Source organism: Garra rufa, chromosome 21 (genome assembly GCF_049309525.1).
Source record: "Garra rufa chromosome 21, GarRuf1.0, whole genome shotgun sequence".
Lineage (NCBI taxonomy): Eukaryota > Metazoa > Chordata > Actinopteri > Cypriniformes > Cyprinidae > Garra > Garra rufa.
Window position 1 is genome coordinate 36,876,275 of NC_133381.1, and position 24,448 is coordinate 36,900,722.

Here is a 24,448-nt window from a genome sequence, read left to right on the forward strand (position 1 = left end):
TAATCCCGCACCAATGAAGTCACCATGACAACGGTAATGCTGGCATAGTCAGACGTGCAGTGCTTGAGAGAGAGTGAGGCAAACACCCAACAGACTCTCACTTACAAACTATCATCCTCTATGTGAGGATTTCTCTACACTAGACTGCAGGGACACTGACTGAGACAGCGATGAACCCAGGTAGACATTTTATGTGTGTTTTGTGGCTAGTAGCCTAGTTTATACAATGGTAAGTGCATTTTCATCGTAAAAAAAGTAACCAAAAACTTGTTTACGTTTCCAATATATAACAGAGGGCAACAGAAACCTTTTTATATTTCGGTTACACTTTAGTTTCTCAATATTAACTAATAATTACGACTTTTGCCTCAACAATCTTTTAATTTGCTGCTTATTAATAGTTAGTAAAAGTACATATTTAGTTTATGATCATGCAGAATATGGCATTTATATGTGCTTTATAAGTACTAATAAACAGACAATATGCTAAATTAGTAGTATTCATAATAATTCTTGCTACTTTTTTTAATAAAAAATAATTCAAATCTCACTACTGATTTTATTATAAAGAGCTGAATTTTATTAATTAATTAACAAATTACTATTTTTTTTTTAATTGATCTTACATTGCCAGATCTTTTGAGGAGAAAAAAAGGCAACAGTGATTAAAAAGTAATGGATAATCTTTTAATTTATCACTAATCCAGGAACAATCTTTTGTGGTTAGTTATTCTTGCGGATGGTTATGTGATATTCATGACCTTTATTAAGATGAAACCAATAGGCTGCAGTTTACAAATATGTCACACCTGAATAGCAAGATGATCATTTCATGGATGCTGCTGCTGTATCAGATAACTGCATATTAACCATAGATTGGTTTGAGTTTCATCCCTTCAAAACACAATGGTTAACAAAAAGTAATATGACTGTGTTGGACATTAATGCAAAGCTAAATGGATCACTAGACCACTAAACCAGTCATAAGGGTATTTTTTTTAAAGTTTTTTTTTTTCACTTGAAAGCTAAGTAAATAAGCTTTCCAGTGATATGGTTTGTTAGGACAGGACAATATTTAGCTGAGATACAACTATTTGAATATCTGGTAGGGTGTAAAAAACTTTTGAAAATAAAATAAAATACAAAAAGAAAATCACCTGTAAAGTTGTCCAAGTGAAGTTCTTATGTAAATTTCTAATCAAAAATTAAGTTTGGATATATTTACAGTAGGAAATGTACTTAACTTAATATCCTTATGATTTTTGGCATAAAAGAAAAATCGATAATTTTGACCCATACAATGTATCCGTGCTACTTAAGACTGGTTTTGTGGTCCAGGTTCACAATTCACATTAATCCTACAACTTTAATACAAACAATCTACATGATATTAAGAATCTGCCATTTATTTTCTCAATTTCTACAGCTAAATATCCAGAGCTTACACTTGTGATTGGGAAGGTCACTCACCACAGTATCGAGCTGAGCTGGAGGAATGTAGAGGATAAACCTCGAAATGGCCCTCCTGAACGTTGGACCCACTTCTCTGTGGAGCAGATAGACCCCAAAACACATACATACAGCACTGTATACATGTGAGTTTTCACTGTTTGATGGTGAAGATTATTTATTTTATTTTAATATTAAAGTTATTACAACATATTTAAAACCGACTTCTTAACAACACACCTTTGTTTTATCACAGAGGGTACAGCACTCATCATGTTGTAGAGGGCTTGGAGTCCAGCACGTCCTATAGTTTTAGACTGAGGGTCAGCAGAGCCTCAGGGGAGTGCAGCCTCAGCCCTGTGGTCTCTGTCTTCACCAAACGTGAGATATTTCATCTTCAGTCAAAGCCTTTTATTTTGGTCTTTCTATTTATTAAACCTAGTAAATCTTATACTCCTCTTTGTTGTTATTAGTAGAAGCACAAACCTTTAGGAATTTATTCACACAAAATGTGTGGGACCCATTTTTTTTCTCGAAAGAAATTAGTACTGCTAGCAGAGATGCATATATATAAATTGATCAAAAGTGACGGTGGAGACATTTACAATGCTACAAAAGATTTATATTTCTAATAAATGTTGTACTTTGGACTTTATATTCATCAAAGAATCCTGAAAAAAGTATCACAGTTAAGAAACACTGTTTCCAACATGTTTCTATGAGCAAACTGGCATATTAAAATGATTTCTGAAGGATCTTGTTACACTGAAGACTGGAGTAATGGCTTCTCTGCCATCCCAGGAATAAAGGAATTAAGACTTAATATAACAAATTATTTCTCTTACTGAAATATGTAGTGGAAAAAAAAAAGATTACAATATTTAAAAAATCCACATCGTTTCATACATATTATGGACTATGGGGGGCGCCATTATTTAGATTACGTAAAGTAGTCGCACTTCCTGAGACACTGCCCCTACTTGTTGCTATTTTTACCACAACACAACTTGGAAAATAAAATACTGATACAATGACCACAGCTTCTGAAAGAGTTTGCAGGTGGCGATGGATATAAGTGTAGGCCTAAACCAAATGCCACCCCCAGATATTGAGTGAAAACCACGTTAAGAAACTCCTTCAGTTGCTGCAGCATCGTGACAAGCGTCGGCATGTTTGCATCCTGTTAGGATGGCATCTAGCATTTCTTGTCTCTGCCATTTGTAAGCTCTTTCAGTAGCTGTGATCTACTAAAAGCCTCAAAGGCATCAGGGCTAAAGTGGAGAGAACAAATACACAGGTCTTTATGACGTTTTAGTTGTCCACAGGCATCTTCCCTTTATTTTCTCCGCTTCTTTTCACTAGCAAAGCAGTGGATATTTACATTGCTTCTGTTGTTGCCTTTCGACTGAAAATTATAACCAAAATTCACATAATAATAGTTGTGTTGCGGTAAAAATGGCAACAGGTAGTGCCGCTAGCTCACTGAATGCAACCATTTTACATCATCGAAATAATGGTGCCTCCCACAGTCGAAAATATGTATAAAACTATGTAGATTTTTAAATACTGTAAATCTTTTAAGGGTTTTCTACTACATATTTCAGTAAGAGACATTATTTTGTTACATTAGGCCATACAAGTCTTAATACCTGTGATTGCCTTTAAAGTTTTATAATGTTTTGATGGTTTGGCACCAGGAGAGCCTTTCAGTGGAAAGAACCTCCACCAGGCTGTAAACAGGGAAGATGCGAAGGAGCTGACCACAGTTCTGCAGTCAGGGTGAGACCACACTCACACTTCACGCTTCTTCATATGCTATATTAGTATTAATTCAAGAAATATTTCACCCGAAAATGAAAAATGTGTCATCATTAATCACCTTCATGCCATTCTAGATCTGTATGACTTACCTTCTTTCTGTGGGACAGGGTGATTAATGATGGCAAAATTTTCATCTAGTTGAAATATTCTCTTAAATGCCAGTTCACACATTATTCATAACCCCTCTCATGTAATTCCTCTTCTAGAACGGTCGAGGTGGATGTTTATGACAAAATGGGTTTCACCCCTCTCATGGTGGCAGCACAGAAAGGTTTCACCAGGTAAATGTGCTTCTGATGTTACTCAGAGTCTCCCATTAGTCTTTGTTTAGTTATTGCAGTGTAGTTTAACAAGGGAAAAGAGTAATTTGTCGAACTATAGTCATACAGTAAGGGAAAAATTATTTGATCCCCTGCTGATTTTGTACGTTTGCCCACTGACAAAGAAATGATCAGTCTATAATTTTAATAATAGGTTTATTTGAACAGTATTTAATCCCCTATCAATCAGCAAGATTTCAACAAGCTTCTCTTAAAGGGAGTGCTCCTAATATCAGTTTGTTACCTGTACTGTATAAAAGACATCTGTCCACAGAAGCAATCAATCAGATTCCAAACTCTCCACCATGGCCAAGACCAAAGAGCTGTCCAAGGATGTCAGGGTTTGTAGACCTACACAAGGCTGGAATGGGCTTCAAGACCATCGCCAAGCAGTTTGGTGACAAGGTGACAAAGGTTTGAGATTATTTGCAAATGGAAGAAACACAAAATACCTGTCAAACTGTGTAACTTTGGTCTGGGGCTCCAAGCAAGATTTCACCTTGTGAAGTTTCAATGATCATGAGAACGGTGAGGAATCAGCCCAGAACTACACAGGAGGATCTTGTCAATGATCTCAAGGCAGCTGGGACCATAGTCACCAAGAAAACAATTGGTAACACACTATGCCATGAAGGACTGCATTCCTGCATCGCCCGCAAGGTCCCCCTACTCAAGAAAGCACATGTACAAGCACGTCTGAAATATACCAATGAACATCTGAATGATTCAGAGGAGAACTGGGTAAAAGTGTTGTGGTCAGATGAGACCAAAATCGAGCTCTTTGGCATCAACTCAACTCACCATGTTTGGAGGAGGAGGAATACTGCCTATGACCTCAAGAACACCATCCCCACAGACAAACATGAAGGTCGAAACATTATGCTTTGAGGGTGTTTTTCTGCTAAAGGGAAAGGACAACTGCATTGCATCAAAGGGACGAAGGAAATCCATCAAAATCTTGGGTGAGAACCTCCTTCTCTCAGCCAGGGCATTGAAAATAGGTCGTGGATAGGTACTCCAGCATGGCAATGACCCAAAACACACGGCCAAGGCAACAAAGGAGTGGCTCAAGAAGCACATTAAGGTCCTGGAGTGGCCTAGCCAGTCTCCAGACCTTAATTCCATAGAAAATCTGTAAAGGGGGAGCTGAAGGTTCAGGTTGCCAAATGTCAGCCTCATAACCTTAATGACTTGGAGAGAATCTACAAAGAGGAGTGGGACAAAATCCCTCCTGAGATGTGTCCAAACCTGGTGGCCAATTACAAGAAACGTCTGACCTCTGTGATTGCCAACAAAGTTTTTGCTTATTTACTTATTTCACTCATTAAAATGCAAATCAATTTATAACTTTTTTGAAATGCGTTTTTCTGGATTTTTTGTTGTTATTCTGTCTCTCACTGTTAAAATAAACCAACCATTAAAATTATATACTGACCATTTCTCTCTTAGTGGGCAAACATACAAAGCAGGGGATCAAATATTTTTTGCTCTCACTGTATATATCTAATAATGATCAGCATCTGTTTGGTTTGTAGCTTGGTGAACATTTTGTTGAAGCATGGAGCTGATATTAACAAGAGAGACAGCACTGGAAAAGACAGGTGAGCCTGCATATTGCTTTTTCAACGCAGTTGAATTTTATAGTAATTCACGCCTTCTAATATGCTCATATGTGTTTTTTCAGTCTAATGCATGCCTGTTATGCTGGTCACCTGAACACAGTGAAGTATCTGCGTAGCTGTGGGTCCAAATGGCAGTCCCGAGACATAGATGGATGCACGCCGCTCCACTGGGCTGTGGACGGAGGACACCTGCCTGTCATTACATATATGATCCAGGATGGTTGTGAGGTCAGAGGTCAATTTTTCAACCACTTAATGTGATTTTAAAGGGAAACTCACTCTCATGTCGTTCCAAACCTGTAACATGTTTGTTCATCTTCAAAACACAAATTAATTTTTTTTAATGAAATCTCATTATATGCTCATCAAGGCCGCATTTATTTGATCAAAAATACAGAAAAAATGTAATATTGTGAATTATTATTTTAATTTAACTATTTTCTATGTGAATATATTTTAAAATGTAATTTATTCCTGTGATACAAAGCTGAATTTTCAGCATCATTACTCCACTCTTCAGTGTCACATGATACTTCTGAAATCATTCTAATATGCTGATTTGTTATCAGTGTTGAAAACAGTTGTGCTGCTTAATATTTTGTTGGAACCTGTGATACTTTTTCCCCCCAAGATTCTTTAACAAATAAAGTTGAAAAGCGTATGTAAAATAGAAATCTTTTGTAACAATATAAACTACAATCTAAAAGTTTGGGGTCAGGACATTTTTATTATTTCTTTTTTTTTTTTTTTTGTTAAATTGATAAAAAGTGATAGCAAACACTTATATTGTTAGAAAAGAGTTATGTTTTAAATAAATGCTGTTCTTTTTAACTTTATTCATCAAGAATCCTGAAAAAAGAATAACAGGTTCCAACACTGATAATAACAGTAATTAATCAGCATATTAGAATTATTTTTGAAGAATCATGTGACACTGAAAACTGAAGCAATGGCTGATAAAAATCCATCTTTGCATCACAGGAATAAATTATTTTTTAAAATATATTAATATATAACACCATTATTTTTAACTGTAATAATATTTCTGATATAATATATTTTGATCAAGTGCAGTGTTGTTTTTGACAACCATCTTAGATTTAGTCTTAGTCTTTTGGACTAAAATGCTTCTTAGTTTTAGTCAAATTTTAGTCACTTCTATATGTGATAGTTTTAGTCCAATTTTAGTCGACGAAAAGTCAAAAAGGTTTTAGTCTAGTTTTAGTCGACGAAAAGTCAAAAAGGTTTTAGTCTAGTTTTAGTCAAAAAAAGGGAAAAAGGTAGTCTTTAACACATTAATGTAGGTCAGTAAGTATTTTGCTGTTGGGTAGTGTCACTTATAAGTTCTGAAAATAGCAGATCTATAGTTCAACACAATGTGAGCTTCCGGATCGACTATTTTCACCAATAATTACAATAATGAAGGAATGTTTTAGAACATAAAAGACAAACAAGGATGGAATGCTAAAACGGCTTGCCATACTAGTATAGCAACGAGTATTTAATGCTAAAACGGCTTGCCATAGCGTCAGATACTTTTTAAGTTTTAATTGGCATGCACAATAAGCGGAAATGTCATGCATTTTAAACGTCTGACGGACCACCCACTAACATTTTCGTCTATTCTCGTCTTGTCAACGAAAACTCACACACGTCTCGTCATGTTTTAGTCATCAACGAGCCATTTTTATCTCGTCATCGTCTCGTTATCGTCATGAAAAAAAGTGGCGTCAACGAAATGATTTCGTCATCGTCATCGTTGACGAAAACAACACTGATCAAGTGAATGCAGCCTTGATAAGCATATTCTTAAAAAAAAAAACATTAAAAATCTTACTGATCCCAAACTTTTGAGCAGCAGTGTAGCTATTTTACAGAATTGTCTTTTTTCGATGGCCCACTTGTCAAATGCTGAGCTTGACCCTGCATTGTCAGTTTAAAGCATGTGCTTTTGTACTTTTGACAGGTGGATGCGATGGATAAAGTGTCTCTCTGGACTCCTCTCATGCGTGTGTCAGCCATCAGTGGAAACGCTGCGGTCGCCTCCATCCTCCTCCAGTCTGGAGCTGATGTAAACGTCCGTGACAAAGCTGGCAAAACACCACTAATGGTATTTATCATCAAAACAGCCACTAAAATTGTCAAGGGCAAGATGGATGACATCATTGGAGGTTTTTGTTTGGTTATAACTTTTAGGTCGCCGTCCTAAATAACCATGTGGAGCTGGTGAAACTTCTGCTTGACAGTGGTGCAGATCACCACATGAAGAATGAGGTAACAGATTATGATCATTATGATATTCATAATGCATAAATGATTAAACAATTATGTAGTGCAATAAAACATTTTGCCACAGGAAAACTGATAACGCTCCTCATAAAATTATATTTACACCCCAATGTAGTATGGAGCAGGTGCTGCGGATATGGCAAAAGCATTTGGGAGACAGGTAATGTGACACACTATACATAAATTAATATTATTTTGTTGCTTGGAACAAAAAGACAATTTCTGTTTTTAGAGCATCATAAAATTGCTGGATAACATAAGCTTGGAAGATTCAAATCGACTGACATCAGCAGGACAATTCTGTTATGGAGACGAGAAATGATCTTTATCACAATGTCATATTTTACACATTACATCTTAGGGTTATTAAAAAACAACTTTTATGATTCTGTAGTGTAAAATAAAAAGAAATTGAGTTCAGAATGGAAATATGCTCTTTTATTGTTCTTGTTCAAGTCCTTACATTACCAATATCCAGTTAGATTATTTTGAAGGCATTCACATTTCCCTTTTAACATCCTAATTCATAGAAATAAAAATGGACTTTATATAAAATTGTTACACAATGAATTCAACACCCAGTGCAAAAACTGAGCAATCAAATTTGACCACAGATTATGGAAGCCTGTTTTCATCACTGAATAACAAAAAAATAACAAAAAGGTAATTACAACTTTTTATCTCACAATTCTGACTTTTTTTCTCAGAGTGATATAAACTCACAATTGCAAATTAAAAAACTATCTCTCACAATTCTGAGAAATAAAGTCAGAAGTGCAAGATATAAACTCACAATTCTGACTTTTTCCTCAGATTTGAGTTTATATCTTGCAAATTTCTCTGAAGTGCAAGTTTTTAATCTTACAATCTAACTTTATAACTCGCATTTGTACGTTTATATCTCACAATTCTGACTTTTTGTCTCAGAATTGCGAGACAAAAAAAGTCAGAATTGGAAGTTTACATCACAGTTCTGAGAAAAAAGTCAGAATTGTGAATTTATATCTCGCAATTGCAAGTTTATATCTCACAATTCTAAGAAAAAAAGTCAGAATTGCAAGAAAAAAGCTAGAATTGTGAGATATAAACTCGCATTTGGAAGAAAAAAAATCAGAAATGCGTGTTTGTATCACAGTTGTGAGAAAAGAAGTCTGAATTGTGAGTTTATGCCTCACAATTCTGACTTTATAACTCTCAATTGCAAGTTAAATCTCACAATTCAGACAAAAAAGTCAGAATTGCGAGATAAAAAAAAGTCAGAATTGTGAGATATAAACTCGCATTTGGGAGAAAAAAGTCCAAATTGTGAATTTATATCTCGCAATTGCAAGTTTATATCTCACAATTCTAAGAAAAAAAAGTCAGAATTGCAAGAAAAAAGCCAGAATTGTGAGATATAAACTCGCATTTGGAAGAAAAAAAAATCAGAAATGCGTGTTTGTATCACAATTGTGAGAAAAAAAAGACTGAATTGTGAGTTTATGCCTCACAATTCTGACTTTATAACTCTCAATTGCAAGTTAAATCTCACAATTCAGACAAAAAAGTCAGAATTGCGAGATAAAAAAAAAGTCAGAATTGGAAGTTTGTATCACAATTCTGAGAAAAAAAAGTCAGAATTGCAAGAAAAAAGCCAGAATTGCGAGATACAAACTTGCATTTGGGAGAAAAAAGTCAGAACTGCGAGTTTGTATTACAATTGTGATAAAAAAAAGTCTGAATTGTGAGTTTATACCTTGCAATTCTAATGTTATAATTCACAATTGCGAGTTTATCTCTCACAATTCAGAGAAAAAAGTCAGAACTGCGAGATAAAAAAGTCAGAATTGCAAGATACAAACTCGCATTTAGGAGAAAAAAGTTAGAACTGCGAGTTTGTATTACAATTGTAAGAAAAAAGTCTGATTTGTGAGTTTATACCTTGCAATTCTGACGTTATAACGCGCAATTGTGAGTTTATCTCTCACAATTCAGAGAAGAGTCAGAACTGCGAGATACAAACTTGCATTTGAAATAAAAAAAATTCAGAACAGCGAGTTTGTATCACAATTCTGAGAAAAAAGTCAGAATTGTGAGATAAAAAGTCGCAATAACCTTTTAATTTTTTTTTTATTCAGTGGCGGAAACAGGCTTTTATAATATAGTGACAGATTATCTGTCAAAAAAAAAAAGTGAGTATTTAATACATCCACATGAGTGCATATAAAAAGGTGAAATGTACATACATTGTTGTGAATAGGTAAACAAGAACATAAAAACACACGCACACAGGCTTGGCTTGACTGAAATACTGTGACAGCTGGGTTTGTTATACTCCCAAAGCAACAACGCTGGAATATTATGTGGAAAAACCAAAGTGTAATTTTCCCCTCAGGGTGAAGTACCAAGCAGAACAACAATTCCATAAGTTTATGAATAACTGTGAGTCCAGCTGTGCATAAAGAGAGCTGTGTTATGGGCAAGAAGGAACCACTTGTTGAGTAAAAATGCCTTAGTTGTGACAAAACACACCAGCAGTGATATTTACTACAGCCTGTGTACTTTACATCATCTTGATGTTTTAGCTAGAGAGACTACTTTAGGCATTCAAAAGTTTGGGGTCGGTAAGATTTTTTTTAATGTTTTTGAAAGACACTTATAAAGCTGCATTGATTTGATCAAAAGTACAGCAAAATTTGTGATACTATGGAATATTATTACAATTTAAATATCCATTTTCTATTTTAAAATGTAATTTACTCCTGTGTGACCCTGGACCACAAAACCAGTCTGAAATAGCATGTATATATGTGACCCTGGACCACAAAACCAGTCTTAAGTCGCTGGGGTATATTTGTAGCAATAGCCAAAAATACATTGCATGGGTCAAAATTTTTTATTTTTCTTTTATGCCAAAAATCATAAAGAAATTAAGTAAAGTTCATGTTTCATGAAGATTTTTTGTAAAATTCCTACTGTAAACATATCAAAATGTAATTTTTGATTTGTAATATGCATTGTTAAGAACCTAATTTGGACAACTTTAAAGGTGATTTTCTCAGTCTTTTTGATTTTTTTGCATCCTCAGATTTCTGATTTCAAATAGCTGTATCTCAGCCAAATATTGTCCTATCCTAACAAACCATACATCAATGGAAAGCTTATTTATTGAGCTTTCATATGATGTATAAATCTCAGTTTTGTCAAATTTAACCTTATGACTGGTCCTTTTGTGGTCCAGGGTCACATATTTGTAGCAAAAGCCAAAAATACATTGTTGGGGTCAAAATGATCTATTTTTCTTTTATGCCAAATCATTAGGATACTAAGTAAAGATCATGTTCCATGAAGATATTTTGTAAATTTTTTACAGTAAATATATCAAAAGTAAATTTTTGTTTAGTAATATGCATTGCTAAGAACTTTAATTTTAACATTTGGACAACTTCAAAGGCGATTTTCTCAATATTTAGATTTTTTTGCACCCTGAGATTCCAGATTTTCAAATAGTTGTATCTCGGCCAAGTATTGTCCTATCCCAACAAACAATGAAATGAAAAGCTATAAATCTCAATTTCCGAAAAATGTACCCTTATGGCTGGTTTTGAGGTCCGGGGTCATATTTATACATATTTTTCAGACATTTTTGATGAACAAATAGAAATCTATTTGAATTTGAAATCTTTACTGATAGGAAATAAATGTTTACTGTCACTTTTGATCAATTTTATGCATCCTTGCTGAATAAAAGTATTTATTTATTTGAAAAAAAAAAAAAAATCACTGACCCTAAACTTTTGATTGGTAGTGTATACTGTCAAAAATAATACAAGAAATACAGTACAGAAAATTTAACATCTATAACCTCAAGTATTAGAAGATATTTCACAGAACGTGTGTATACAGCACAACAAGGCCATAATGACACAGACATGACAGCTGTTGGATCCTGATGGCTCAGTGGAAATGCTGATCTGCGATCCCGCAATATTTTAAGGTCTGTGGTGTCACTACATATTTTGTGTTGCCACTGATATTTCTCAGAATGTTTTAAAACATATTGGAAAAAGGAACATCACAACCTTTCAAGTGTTGGACTATAAATACTGACTGGATTTCTGAAGATAAACTTGACATGCCATTGCTATGCAGTTACTACGCATATTCTGCTCTCTAGATACGGCTCGGCCCCTAGTTGGCGTACAGTAACTCAGTTTTGCCTGTTTAATTATCCAGCACTTCTCTACTCAAAAAGCCACATAATTTGAGGTATCATTCAAGGCTGTAGCAGAAAGCTGAATGCTTAGAGCTAAAGTTGTAGCAGTAGTAATAGTGATTCATGCTTTGGCAGATACTGTAACATTTTGCTCAAGCACATATGATTTTAAAGAGATAGTTCACCCAAAAATGAAAATTCTGTCATTAATTACTCACCCTCATGTCTTTCCAAACCAGTAAGAGCTTTGTTTGATCTTTGCAACACAAATTGAATTAAAGCTGCAAGCAGCGATGAACGGGCCCTCGCACCCGGGCTCACCGCCGACCGGTGGCTTTAGGAAAACAGCAAACGGTGGGCAGTATGCTTTTAATACAGTAAATGTAGCAAAAATAGATCAAAGTCACTTAAATGTGCTAAACTTCCTGCTGCCAGCTGGTGGCGCTATGCCTATAACTGATTATTGGCATGTAGATGTGTTCAGGCAAGCACTTTCATCAAACATATGAAGTTTGGTGCAGATTGACCTTGGTATGTTTAAGTTAGTGCAAGATATGATATATCCTGCTGCCAATAGGTGGCCCTATGATAATATCTGAATATTGGCCTTTAGATGTCTTCAGGCCAGGACTCTTACCAAACATGTGAAGTTTGAGGCAGACTGGACATTTTATGGCTGAGTTATAACAACTTCTATGTCCATGGCGAAACATCAAACTTTGTCAGGCCACCACGGACACGCCCTTTGATGAAAACTCAAGATCTTCACAATTTAACATCTCTAAGGCCTCTAGATCAGACTGACCAAATATAATGTTGATATCATTAAATCTCTAGGAGGAGTTTGGTACAAGTAATTTCCTGTTGCCAACAGGTGGCGCTGTGATTATAATAGAATATTGGCCTTCAGATGTGTTCAGGTCAGGACTTTAATCGAACATGTGAAGTTTGAGGCAAATCGGACATTTTATGGCTGAGTTATAACAAGTTTTATATCCCTGGCGAGACCTCAGAATTTGTCAGGCCGCCACGGACACACCCTTCAATGAAAACTCAAGATCTTCGCAATTTAACATCGCTAAAGCCTTTTTATTAGACTGACCGATTTTGGTGTTGATCTGATTAAATCTCTTGGAGGAGTTTGTTGCAGAGTACAGCATGACACTTCCTGTTGCCAGCAGGTGGCGCTATGAGTAAAACTGAATATGGACATGTAGATGTCATCAGGTCAGGAGTGTTATCACACATGTGAAGTTTGGGACAGATCGGACATTGTATGCCTGAGTTATAGCAACTTCCTTTTTCATGGCGAAACATCGAAATTTGCGAGGCCGTCACGGACACGCCCTCCGATGAAAACTCTAGATCTTCACAATTTAACGTCGCAAAGGGCTTTAGATTAGACTCACCAAATTTGCTGTTGATCGGAATAATTCTCTAGGAGGAGTTCGTTCAAGTATGACACCTGAAAATGGCAAAAATGACACAAATTTTGCTGAGAAAATTAATAATAACCGACTTCCTGTTGGGTTTCGGATTTTATCTCAAGAGGCTTTTTTGTAGGTATTGGTGTGTTACATGTGTGTACCGATTTTTGTGCATGTACGATAATCACAGCTGAATGCGCACACCGCGGAACGTGTAAAGGTGGCGCTATTGAGCCATTTTGCCACACCCACTTCTGCAACCCATATCAGACGTCCATTTTCGCCAGGTCTGATGTGTGTGCAAAGTTTCGTGAGTTTTCGGGTATGTTTAGGCCCTCAAAAATGCGATTCATTCCGGATAAGAATAATAATAATAATAATTAAAGCTGCAAGCAGCGTTGACCGGGCCCTCGCCGTCTGGCAGTTGCCATCACGATAGCATCAGGAAAACGGTGCCCAGTTGGCACATGCATTCACAATAACCCTTTGGACTAACCCTAACTGTCTCTCCTCCTGTCTGACTCTTTCTCTTACCACCCATCCCACCTCCTTACACTCAGCCACTTACCACACAAACACACACATACAGTGCAGAGCAGAGTGAGATCAGATTTGTTTTTTAATTTTCTTTCATTCGTGGAGTTTTGTATAATTATGAAATGAACTGTGTTTAATCAGAATGAATAGTTATTTGTATGAAAAAAGTTTCAAAGAGTTAGGATGCTGCACTTTAAATATATAATAAATCATTGAAAATTGAAAATGGAAAATAAAATTCTAGGCACGCTATCTGCCTCAAAAACACAGGAAACAAATATTTGAATGTATTTTGTATTTTTATTTATTTGCCATGGCAACAGCATTTGATGCATCAGGGACGCCTTTACAGACTCTCGTCGGCCGTGTTTTTACATCATTCTGATGAAGTTTGAAGAAAATCGAGTACAAATATATTGTTCGTTGTTCGTTCGTGTGTTAGTTCATTAACCAATGTTAACAAAAGAGACCCTATTTTAAATAGTTACCATGTTTTATGATCTACATCCATTTTTAAATATTATTTTAATGATCTATAAGCATCTGTGAAATAATTATAAACAAATATATTAAAAATAAATACATATTAACTTAGTTGATGTATTTGTTTCTCATTCTAATTAAGTGAACTGAGCAGTATAGTGTCATACTTATAAGATTTTTTATTCTATCAGTGAGATTGTATATATGTATATAAATCATATAATTTTTCCTTAAAAGATTAAAAAAAGATTTTAATGCTCTTTAAGCACCTATACAAAATAATTATGTAAAAGTACACTGACAGTACAGTCTATATCAACTGATTCTATGGATTATTTTCATTCTTATACACTGAGAATGAGCTAAATAGCATTAGAGGTCAAACGATTCCTTATCTTATGAGGACCTCTAGTGTTCATCCCTGGTATTAGAGCTTTAATCTGACAAATTTATGTGACACTTTTAATGTTTTTGGGGCCTCTGAGCATGATAACATTTTGAAACTACACGTATTTCCTAAGAATTTCTTGTTCTTTATATGTAAAAAGTTTTGATGAGTTAGAATAATGCAATTTAAAGATATATGAAAATAACTCTTCATCTTTTTTATTGTTACTTTCATATATCACCACATCAACATCGTTCAAGATGTCCCAAAGCCGTTCACAATTTAACATCTTCAGTATCTTGGCATCATGTTGACAAAGTTTGGTGTGAACTGTCTGATTCTGCTATGAGTGATATGAATTTATTCACAGCTATATTTAAAAACACAGGAAACAAATGTTAAAGTTTGACATGTTGCCATGGCAACAGCATTTGATGTATCAAGGACCCCTTCACAGATTCTCATCGGCCGTGTTTTGATATTATTCTGATGAAGTTTGAAGCAAATTGAGTAAAATTAAGAGGTTGATTTAAAAGCGTTTTGCAAGCAACACACTTCCTGCTGCCAGTTGGTGGCGCTATAACTTTGACTCATAATAGTCACATCTCTGTGATCGGGATCATACGACGAACAAACTGCTTAAGTTTGGTCAAAATCAGATAAAGTGTGTCAAAATTATTAGACATTTCCTGTTTCTCATTTCTCGCCATAATTTGTCGCCCTGCCAAGGCCAAACTGTTCGAGATACCAAAAATCCCCTGGCAATTTTGCATTCCCAATATCTTGAGATCATGCTGACCGAGTTTGGTGGCCATCGGTGGAAAGGTCTAGGAGGAGTATTTCAAATTCCACAGCTTGATTTTTCCAAAAATCCATATTTAAATAAAAATAGCTGACTTCCTGTTGGTCGTAGCTAATGGGTGTAAATTAGAAAGTTGTCCGGCTTGATGAGTCCAATATATGTACCGAGTTTGGTGACTGTAGGACAAAGTAACCCCCCAACTTTTGTCAAAAGGTGGCGCTATGGAGCGCCTGCTCCACGCCCATTTATGGGCTTTTATCAGTGTTTAACTGTCATTAATACAGATGTGTGTGTTGAGTTTCATGAAATTCTAAGCATTTTAAGTGGCTCAAAAACACAAAAAACTAAAGTTAAAGTTTGACACGTTGCCATGGCAACATGATAAAAGTTATGGATAACGCCCTTCACAGATTCTTATCGGTCGTGTTTTGACATTATTGGGATGAAGTTTGAAACAAATTGAGTAAAATTAAGAGGCTGAGTTTAAAGCGTTTCAAAAACGTCACGCTTTCTGCTGCCAGTTGGTGGCGCTATAACTTTGACTCATAATAGTCCCATCTCTGTGATCGGCATCAGACGATGAACAAACTGCTGAAGTTTGGTCAAAATCAGACAAAGTATGTCAAAGTTATTAGGCACTTCCTGTTTCTCATTTCTCGCCATAAATTTGTCGCCCCGTCACGGTCAAACCGTTCGAGATATCAAAAATCCCCTGGCAATTTTGCGTCCCCAATGTCTTGAGATCATGCTGACCGAGTTTGGTGGCCATCGGTGGAAAGGCCTAGTAGGAGTATTTCAAATTCCATTGCATGCACTTTTTAGACATCCCTGAATAGCCGACTTCCTTTTTGGCGAAGCACGGACTATGAGTGTGAAATTTGTTTGGCCCGATGAGGTCTATATGTGTATGAATTTTGGTGACTGTAGGTCAACCGTTGTGCGCTCCAGAGCCCTTCAAAAGTCGCAATTTTTAACGCTGTGCCATGCCCCCCCCAGGTGACCCCCCCATGTCAAAGTCTGTCCGGCCCTGATGGCCGCAGGTTCCAATGTGTGTGCAAAGTTTCAAGAGTTTTCGTGTATGTTAAGGCCCCCGAAATCCCCCAAAACATTGAAAAAAAAATAATAATAATAATAATAATAATAATAATCCTTAGAAAAACAATAGGGCCTTCGCCCTTTTGGGCTCGGGCCCTAATAAACGGAGCAGATCCAATAGGGTCCTCACACCATCGGTGCTCGGGCCCTAAATATTTTAGATGAAATCCAAAAGCTTTCTGACCCAGAAAGGTAGTAAGGAGGACATTGTTAAAATAGTCCATGTGACATTAGTGGTTCAACCTTAATGTTATGAAGCTATGACAATACTTGTGTGCAAAGAAAACAAAAACAACGGCCTTGAATGCGTCAGTTGCATTGATTTCTATGCAGGGTCAGAAATTTATCTTATCAGGGTCATAAAAAATATCAAAAATTGTGTTTTGAAGATGAATCTTATTGGTTTGGAATGACATGAGGGTGAGTAATTAATGACAGAATTTTCATTTTTTCGTGAAATATCCCTTTAAGGTACTTTAGTTGACAAAAATTGGCTTATCAAACCCCATAAGCAAGCCATAGATGACTGAACAATAATGGCTCACATCACTTCTTCATTCAAGTAATTGTCAAGGTTATTTTTGCACTCAGTGGCACTGATTCCTGTGCTCTGTCTTTAGTCAGATTTCATGTTGCTTGTACTCCAGTATCCCAGACATGCCGCGTCATTTTAAAGGAGTAGTTCACTTCCAGAACAGAAATGTACAAATAATGTGCTCACCCCGTTGTCATCCAAGATGTTTGTGTCTTTCTTTCTTCAGTGGTAAAGAAATTATGTTTTTTGAGAAAACATTTCAGGAATTATCTCCATATAGTGGACTTCTATGGTGCCCACGAGTTTGAACTTTCAAAATGCAGTTTAAATGGAACTTCAAAGGGCTCTAAATGATCCCAGCCGAGAAAGAAGGGTCTTATCTAGAGAAACATCTGTTTTTTTGTTACATTTTAGTAAACTTATTTACTTTTTAACCTCAAATGCTGGTCTTGTCGAGTTCTGCAATGCGCATGCATACTCTGTGTAATCCAGGTCAAAACATTTAGGGTATGTCTTTTAAAACCGGCAGACCGTTTCACTAGATAAGACCCTTATTCCTTGTCTGGGATCCTTTAGAGCCCTTGGAAGCTGCATTAAACTGCATTTTGGAAGTTCAAACTCGGGAGCACCATAGAAGTCCACTATATGGAGAGAAATCCTGAAATGTTTTCCTCAAAAAACATAATTTCTTTTAAGACTGAAGATAGAAAGACATGAACATCTTCAATGACAAAGGGGTGAGTACATTATCTGTGTTGTTCTAAAAGTGAACTACTCATTTAAAGCAGGTCTTTTTTTGATCTTCACAACACCAACGAACGTCTTACCATAAGATAAACTGAAGAAAAACACTTAAAAAAAAAAAAAGAAAAACATGATTTGTGGCCTTATTTTCAGTCAGCATTTTTCAAAAACAAACAAAATATGGTCATATAGTAAAAAAAAGTGTCAAGCACAGCACATAGTTTCCTCCTCACAATAAATATACATCTTAAATAGTTCTGCAGTACCTGAGCGAGGACAAACAAACACCTTTTCTGAGGAGGTGCAGCACCAAGGTGTCCAGTCAGCCCTCTTCTCTGTGAGACCCTCCGTGGAGTTTCCGCAGAGGTGGTCGCTTGGTCCAACAGAGTTTTCATAGTGCAAACAAGTGTGTTCAGATGCTGGTGAATTTCACCCAGTGCTGTGGTGTCCATGTGTCAGTGATGGTAAAAGGGCTGTGGTAATCTGGGAAGAGGTCTGCAATGTATTCAAAAAGAATGCAGTTGGCTTTCAGTCATAAATATGATTTTGCCAGCAGTATCATAATGGGACCGACCTGTTTGGCAGTGGTATGGCAGGGGGCAGTCGTGGTACTGTTGGAATCGGGATGGCTAGGGGTCGAGGTATTCGCACTCCAACCGCAGATGTGTTTCGACCCACCCCGTGGACTCTGATTAAGGGGTCTGCGGGAAGTGGTTTCTGTGGGGCACTGGGCTTGTCGTGGTCCTACAGATGACAATACATAATATTTCCTGGTTTGTCACACATATTTAAACAATTTATAAATATTACATACTGTGCTGTTACCTGAATGACTCACAGCTGTGTTTTTTGTTTAATGATAGTTGTTCATGAGTCCCTTGTTTGTCCTAAACAGTTAAACTGCCCATTGTTCTTCAGGTCCCACCAATTCTTTGGTTTTTCAGCATTTTTGTGTATTTCAGCACTTTCCAACAATGACTGTATGGTTTTGAGATCCATCTTTTCACACTGAGGACAACTGAGGGACTCATATGCAACTATTACAAAAAGTTCAAATGCTCACTGATGCCTTAGGAAACAATGCATAAAGAGCCGGGGGGTGATAACTTTTGAACAGAAGATGTGTACATTTTCCTTATTTTGCCTAAATATCATACTTTTTTCATTTAGTACTGCCATTCAGAAGTTACAAAAGATACTTACATTTTCCCCAATAGACAAAATAAGTTAAATCTACCCTGATCTTCCAATTCCAAAAGTTTTCACCCCCAGGCTTGTTTGCATTGTTTTTCATTCTGGAGCATCAGTAAGTGTTTAAACCTTCTGTAATTTTTGCAAATGAGTATCTCAGTTGCCATTAGTATGAAAAGATGAATTTCAGATTCATACAGTCATTGTTGGAATGGGTTTAAATTAGGGGTGGGCATAGATTAATTTTTTTAATCTAGATTAATCTAGATTAAAATGGCTAATTTGAATTCTGCTGAAGGCATTCAGAACATGTGTGCTACCCAAATAATGACTTAAAGTCTGGATCATAAAGCTCATAAAGCTGTTCTATGATAATTTGTTGATGAAAATAAATTATGTTCAATTAGATGTACTTGTGTTTACTAACTAACTAACAATGAAATTATTTTTTATACCTATTAGATTGTTTTTTAACGTCAACACCTACCCAACCCATTACATGTTACACCGTACTTTTATTTTGACAGGTTGCCGTGAAGTTTCTGTGTATACAGTATGATATGATGCTAGTTTTCTCAAATGAAACGGTAAAAGTGACACTCACAGCAGTTTGGGAGATTGAGTTTATCTGTTCATGTGAGATGAAAATGCCAAAAATTACCGGGAGCGTCACGTGTGTTTCAGTATGCGTGTAGTAAAAGCGCGTCTCCACCATTCATAGTATGAATTTCATACATACAGCTAGGCAAACGGAACATCGGATTCATATTAAAACGGTCTTTTTGAATTTCAGTTTTCACATACACTAGTCCATATCGCGATTTGAATTAAGTGACTGACCAACATTTGATTTATGAATCCAAAAAAATGACGAATTTACGTGGCATTTCGCTATAGTAGATTCGGTTTTTATGAATGGAGGACGACGCGATCCCGTCTGTGTTTTGGTGGAGGAGACTTAAACGCGCAACCATATTCTTCGGTATACATCCGCGTTAAACTATCAAGGTGAAAGTCACCATAGCTTGCGTAGTTTAGACCCAGCTCCCAACCCAAATTTGAGAATAGATTAACGGCGATATTTTTTTTATCGCACGATAAGAGTTTCACGTTAACGCAGCACGTTAACGCCGATAACGGCCCACCACTAGTTTAAATACACAAAAATGCTAAAAAAAAAAAAAAAGCAAAGAATCTGTGGGACCAGAAGAATTTTTCTGAAGAACAGCGGGCAGTTTAACTGTTCAAGACAAACAAGGAACAAAAAACACAACTGTGGATCATTCAGGTAACAACACAGTATTACGAATCAGGTGTATGTAAACTTTTGAACAGGGTCATTTTTATTCATTCATTATTATTTTCTCTTGTGGACTATATTCTAAATGTCCTTTATGTAAAATATCTTATTCAGATCAGTACTAAATAAAAAATAAGTATTTTGTATGACCCTTCTTATTTTTGGTAAAGTATCTTTTTTTTTTTGGTGGTATCTTTGCAGATTCTGCAAGGTGTATGTAAACTTTTGACTTCAAACTCAAATGTATGGGAATTTTATATGCAATTCAAATACATAAATCTTAAATGTAGGCCTTTTAATAGTTTAATTTATTTTCTTTATATAGATACTTGAAACCTAAAACCTTTGGAATCACAAAATGAATTGTGGTTAATTTAATATATCTAATAACATTCTGGACGACGGGTGCCAGAAAAAAAAAGTGTGAACAGTGCTAGCATACTAGCGCCACTAGATGGAGTTGTGATTACACTCTCATCCTGGTAAACCCTGTTGACAAAAATGCAGAATAACAAAAACAAAATGTGCAGCACTCCCAAGACCCAATTCACCCCGCGTTGAGTCAGTAGGTCATCATATGTTGCCAATTTACTCTGAGGAGGAGATCATGGCATACAGCTGTTACCTTTTCACAGCTGTTCAGCCTTGTTTTGTGGAAAACAATGGAAAAACTGACTAATCCAAATTTCTGAGACAGTTCATCCATATCCATTTGTGTCTTTCTACAACTACACTTTTCCTCATTTCCGTTTCTAACCATTCCATAGAAGTGATTTGTTCCCGCAAAGCCCTCATCCCAGAGAAAGCGATGTCATTATGGCAATACAAGACCTTTTAATCACGAGCGCACGGCGGTGTGTCGAGCCATGAGGCCAATTTGTGAGAACACCGTAAGAGGTGAAAGTGTTTCATGGCTCCCCAAGTAAATGTGAACTCAGTCAAGTAGAAAAGGGCACTCAAGAGCACTAAACAAACCAAGGTGATTTCATATGTAAAAGAGTTTAATGTGAATGCTCTCAAAGAGGTCTGAAGAGAAACCTAGCAAGCTTCAAGGTATAAATCATTTGTATTGTTTAGCACAGCTACAGTATGTGAGTTCTGAAAGGCGTTTTGATGAAAAGCCACTGATAGAGAGCAAAAAAGTTCACTTCCAGAACAAAAATTTACAGATAATTTACTCAGCCCCTTGTCATCCACGATGTTCATGTCTTTCTTTCTTCAGTTGTAAAGTAATTAAAAATGCTTTTTTTTTTTAAGGCAAACATTTTAAGATTTTTCTCCATATAGTGGTCTTCAACGGTTTGAACTTCCAAAATGCAGTTTAAATGTAGTTTTAAAGGGCTCTAAACGATCACAGCCGAGGAAGAAGGGTCTTATCTAGCAAAACGACTGGTTATTTAAAAAAAAAAAGACAGTTTTTGACAAAACGCTTGTCATGTCTAGCTCTGCATGGACACTGCATGTGCATTCCAGGTCAATACAGTTAGGGTATGTCTAAAAACTCCCATCTCATTTTTCAGAGCTAGACAAGATGAGCATTTGAGCTTAATAAGTATAATTTTGTTTTAAGAAAATAACTTGGGATGCACAGAATGTTCAGCAACCCAAATTATTATTTTTATAATCAGAATAAATCATACTGAACAATGACGTGATGCGATTAAATAGAGGCATTAATGCAGCAATGTTGTCAGTGCAGAAGCATTTAAAACTGTCAGAGAAAGATGCAAAAGTCATTCCGAGCACCGACAGACTGTTTAGTATCGCATTGCATGCCTTCGATGAGAAGAGAAAGTGGTGGTTGTTGCCGGTTACTGTATGATGACTGAAATCACAAAATGGCCTTACAATCATTAGTAAATATACTACAGAATGTTATGTTGTCTAATACACGCACCAACTGAATTTATTCTGACAGCTCTGCACAAGCTCCTTAGCCAGGGTTCAAAGTCCAAAGCATGAGGAAAATCTGCTTGATGAGAATCGTTCATAAATCTGCTGCTAGAATGTTAAAAATGCTCAGTATTAAATATTTTTTAATTGTTTTGTAATTGATTTTTTCTTTAAAAAGTAAGACAAAACTGTAAAAAACAAATATTGGCTATTTAATTTCTGCAATGGTGAAAAAATCAGCATAATACATGGGGAAAAAAAAAAAACACAAAAAAACGCGTTCGGTAATCGGCCGATAAGATTAGGAACTACACTTCCATACCGGTGTAATAGTCAAGGAAGTTTCCTGCCGTTACATGGCCAAAGCAGGCGCAGTAATATCACGCAGCACATGTGCAAATGCTAACCTAGCTGGGAACTAACTTCAGTCACTGCGAGATATTACTGCGCCTGCTGCGTCCATATTACGGCAGGAAACTTCCTTGACTATTATGCCGCTTTACATTACATTAATCGCAGCTTTACATTTTCCGTCGGTATCAGTTCACGATATAACTACAGAAGAGTCAAGTTTTAAATAGGAAAAATATCTAAACTCGTTGGTCATTTTTGAACGCGATAGGATTCAATAATCTATGCTAAGCTGTGCTAAATATAGCCAGAACAGGAAAACGGCTGAATGGATTTCAAAACGGTAAAACTCAACTTATTAACTCAGGGGGAGTTGGAGAATGAGCCTATTTCCAAAAAAAGTGTTCCTTTAAGCTCTAAAGACAGAATCTGTGACAAAATCTACCTCTTTTCTGTGGATTTTCTCATGGATTATTACACGGCTCTTTGGAATGCTCGATTCTGATTGGTCAGTTGAGACATTTGCAGGTTCGTTCTTTTCAAATAATCACCGCTCCAAAGTAATAACGTATAGCCGGTACTACTTGTATGTTTAAAATCCCTCCGTGCCAACAAAGATTACCGTTTGGCGCCATCTTGTGACAAACACTGGACAACCACAATTAACAATGGAAAATTTGGACATTAATCTATTTAAATTGTCTTACTAACGTACATAGTTTGAATGTTAGTCACGTGGTACTATATCGTTTCGCGGAAGGATAAAAATGTTAATTTAAAACAAATATGCCAATAAAAGGTTTCAAATTCATATTCATGTCCAGTTTTTTTCCTTATGTGGCAAGTAGCCGTGTAATAAGCGGGATAATGTACAGGCAGCCGGTAGTTATCGCGAAATAAGCTTCGCGTCGGGTCCTGATCACACTGTCGGGGCTTATTTCTGCGATAACTACCGGCTGCCTGTACATTATCCCTTACTTAACCTTTGGGTTTGTTATGTTAGAATTTAGAATTATATGTGTTATAACCAAAACACCCATCTTGCACTTTTATAGCAAGATAGCAAACGTGCAAAACGTTTCCTTGAGGTGAGACTTTCCAAGTTGTGCCGGCTCTAACCGCAGCTAGTTCTCTGCAGTGCCGTGAAGTGGAGCTGAGATTCAAAGCAACAGATGTTCTTCTTCATGCTGTCTGATAGCACATCCTGCCAACGTCCCCGAGCAGCACTTATCGTCTAAACCACATACCTTCACACATGGACGTCTCTCATCCCATCTCACAGGAAAGCTCTCATGCACCCGTCCAATCTCATTCTCGCCGTATCACTTTCACTCCTCCGCCCGCTCTGTCTACCCCGCTCTAATATTTTGTGTCTTTGTTTTATCTTCAGCTGGAAACTTCATATAAGATATTTATGTGATGTGTGGAGCAATGGAAAGTGTAATGTCCTTGCTAATATCTCCTTATCTCCTTCCACTTGGTTTCTGCATTTGTCAGTCGCTTTCAACCAAGTTGTATCAGCTGGGGTCTTAGGGGTCATTTACACAGAACGCGTTTTTGCATTGAAAAACGAGCAGTGGAATGGAAAGTTAAAACTTATTTTAACTTTGAGTGCCACAGTTTTTAGAAAGCTGGGTCATGAATGAGAAAAGCTAAAAAAAGATGTATGATGTGAGCACAGCTGTCAAAGACATCAGTCTAGCACGTTTACATAGAGTGCATTTTTGCATTCCACTGCGCTACTTCTCACTGCATTGTTTTTTTCTGGGTAAACGCCAAACGGGCCCTTATGGTTAAACCTCCTGACCAACAAGCCTTTTGTAATCATTTTTGTGATTACAGGCTGACAATGCTAATGCCAATTAATATTTATACTCACATTGTGTTCTATTTAAGAACTGCTGATTATAAATAAAACATTGATTCTTTTTTTCTTTCTCAAGTTTAGATATATTTTATATACTATATCATTGATAATGGATATTTAATTATGCATTCTTATTCTT

The 24,448-nt window shown here is 36.4% G+C and overlaps 2 protein-coding genes across 2 annotated transcripts in view; both read left to right on the forward strand.

Moving 5' to 3' along the window:
- The window catches only part of cgref1 (cell growth regulator with EF-hand domain 1), a 314,634-nt gene that overhangs the window by 231,708 nt on the left and 58,478 nt on the right, over positions 1 to 24,448 (forward strand). The window lies entirely within an intron of this gene.
- Positions 48 to 7,864, forward strand: LOC141295519 (fibronectin type 3 and ankyrin repeat domains protein 1-like). Its single transcript, XM_073826744.1, has 11 exons — positions 48 to 180; positions 1,427 to 1,595; positions 1,706 to 1,830; positions 3,147 to 3,228; positions 3,477 to 3,551; positions 5,126 to 5,191; positions 5,275 to 5,440; positions 7,179 to 7,322; positions 7,409 to 7,486; positions 7,617 to 7,661; positions 7,734 to 7,864. Exons 1-11 carry the CDS (start codon positions 171 to 173, stop codon positions 7,821 to 7,823), a joined length of 1,050 nt encoding a protein of 349 aa, XP_073682845.1. The 5' UTR covers positions 48 to 170; the 3' UTR covers positions 7,824 to 7,864.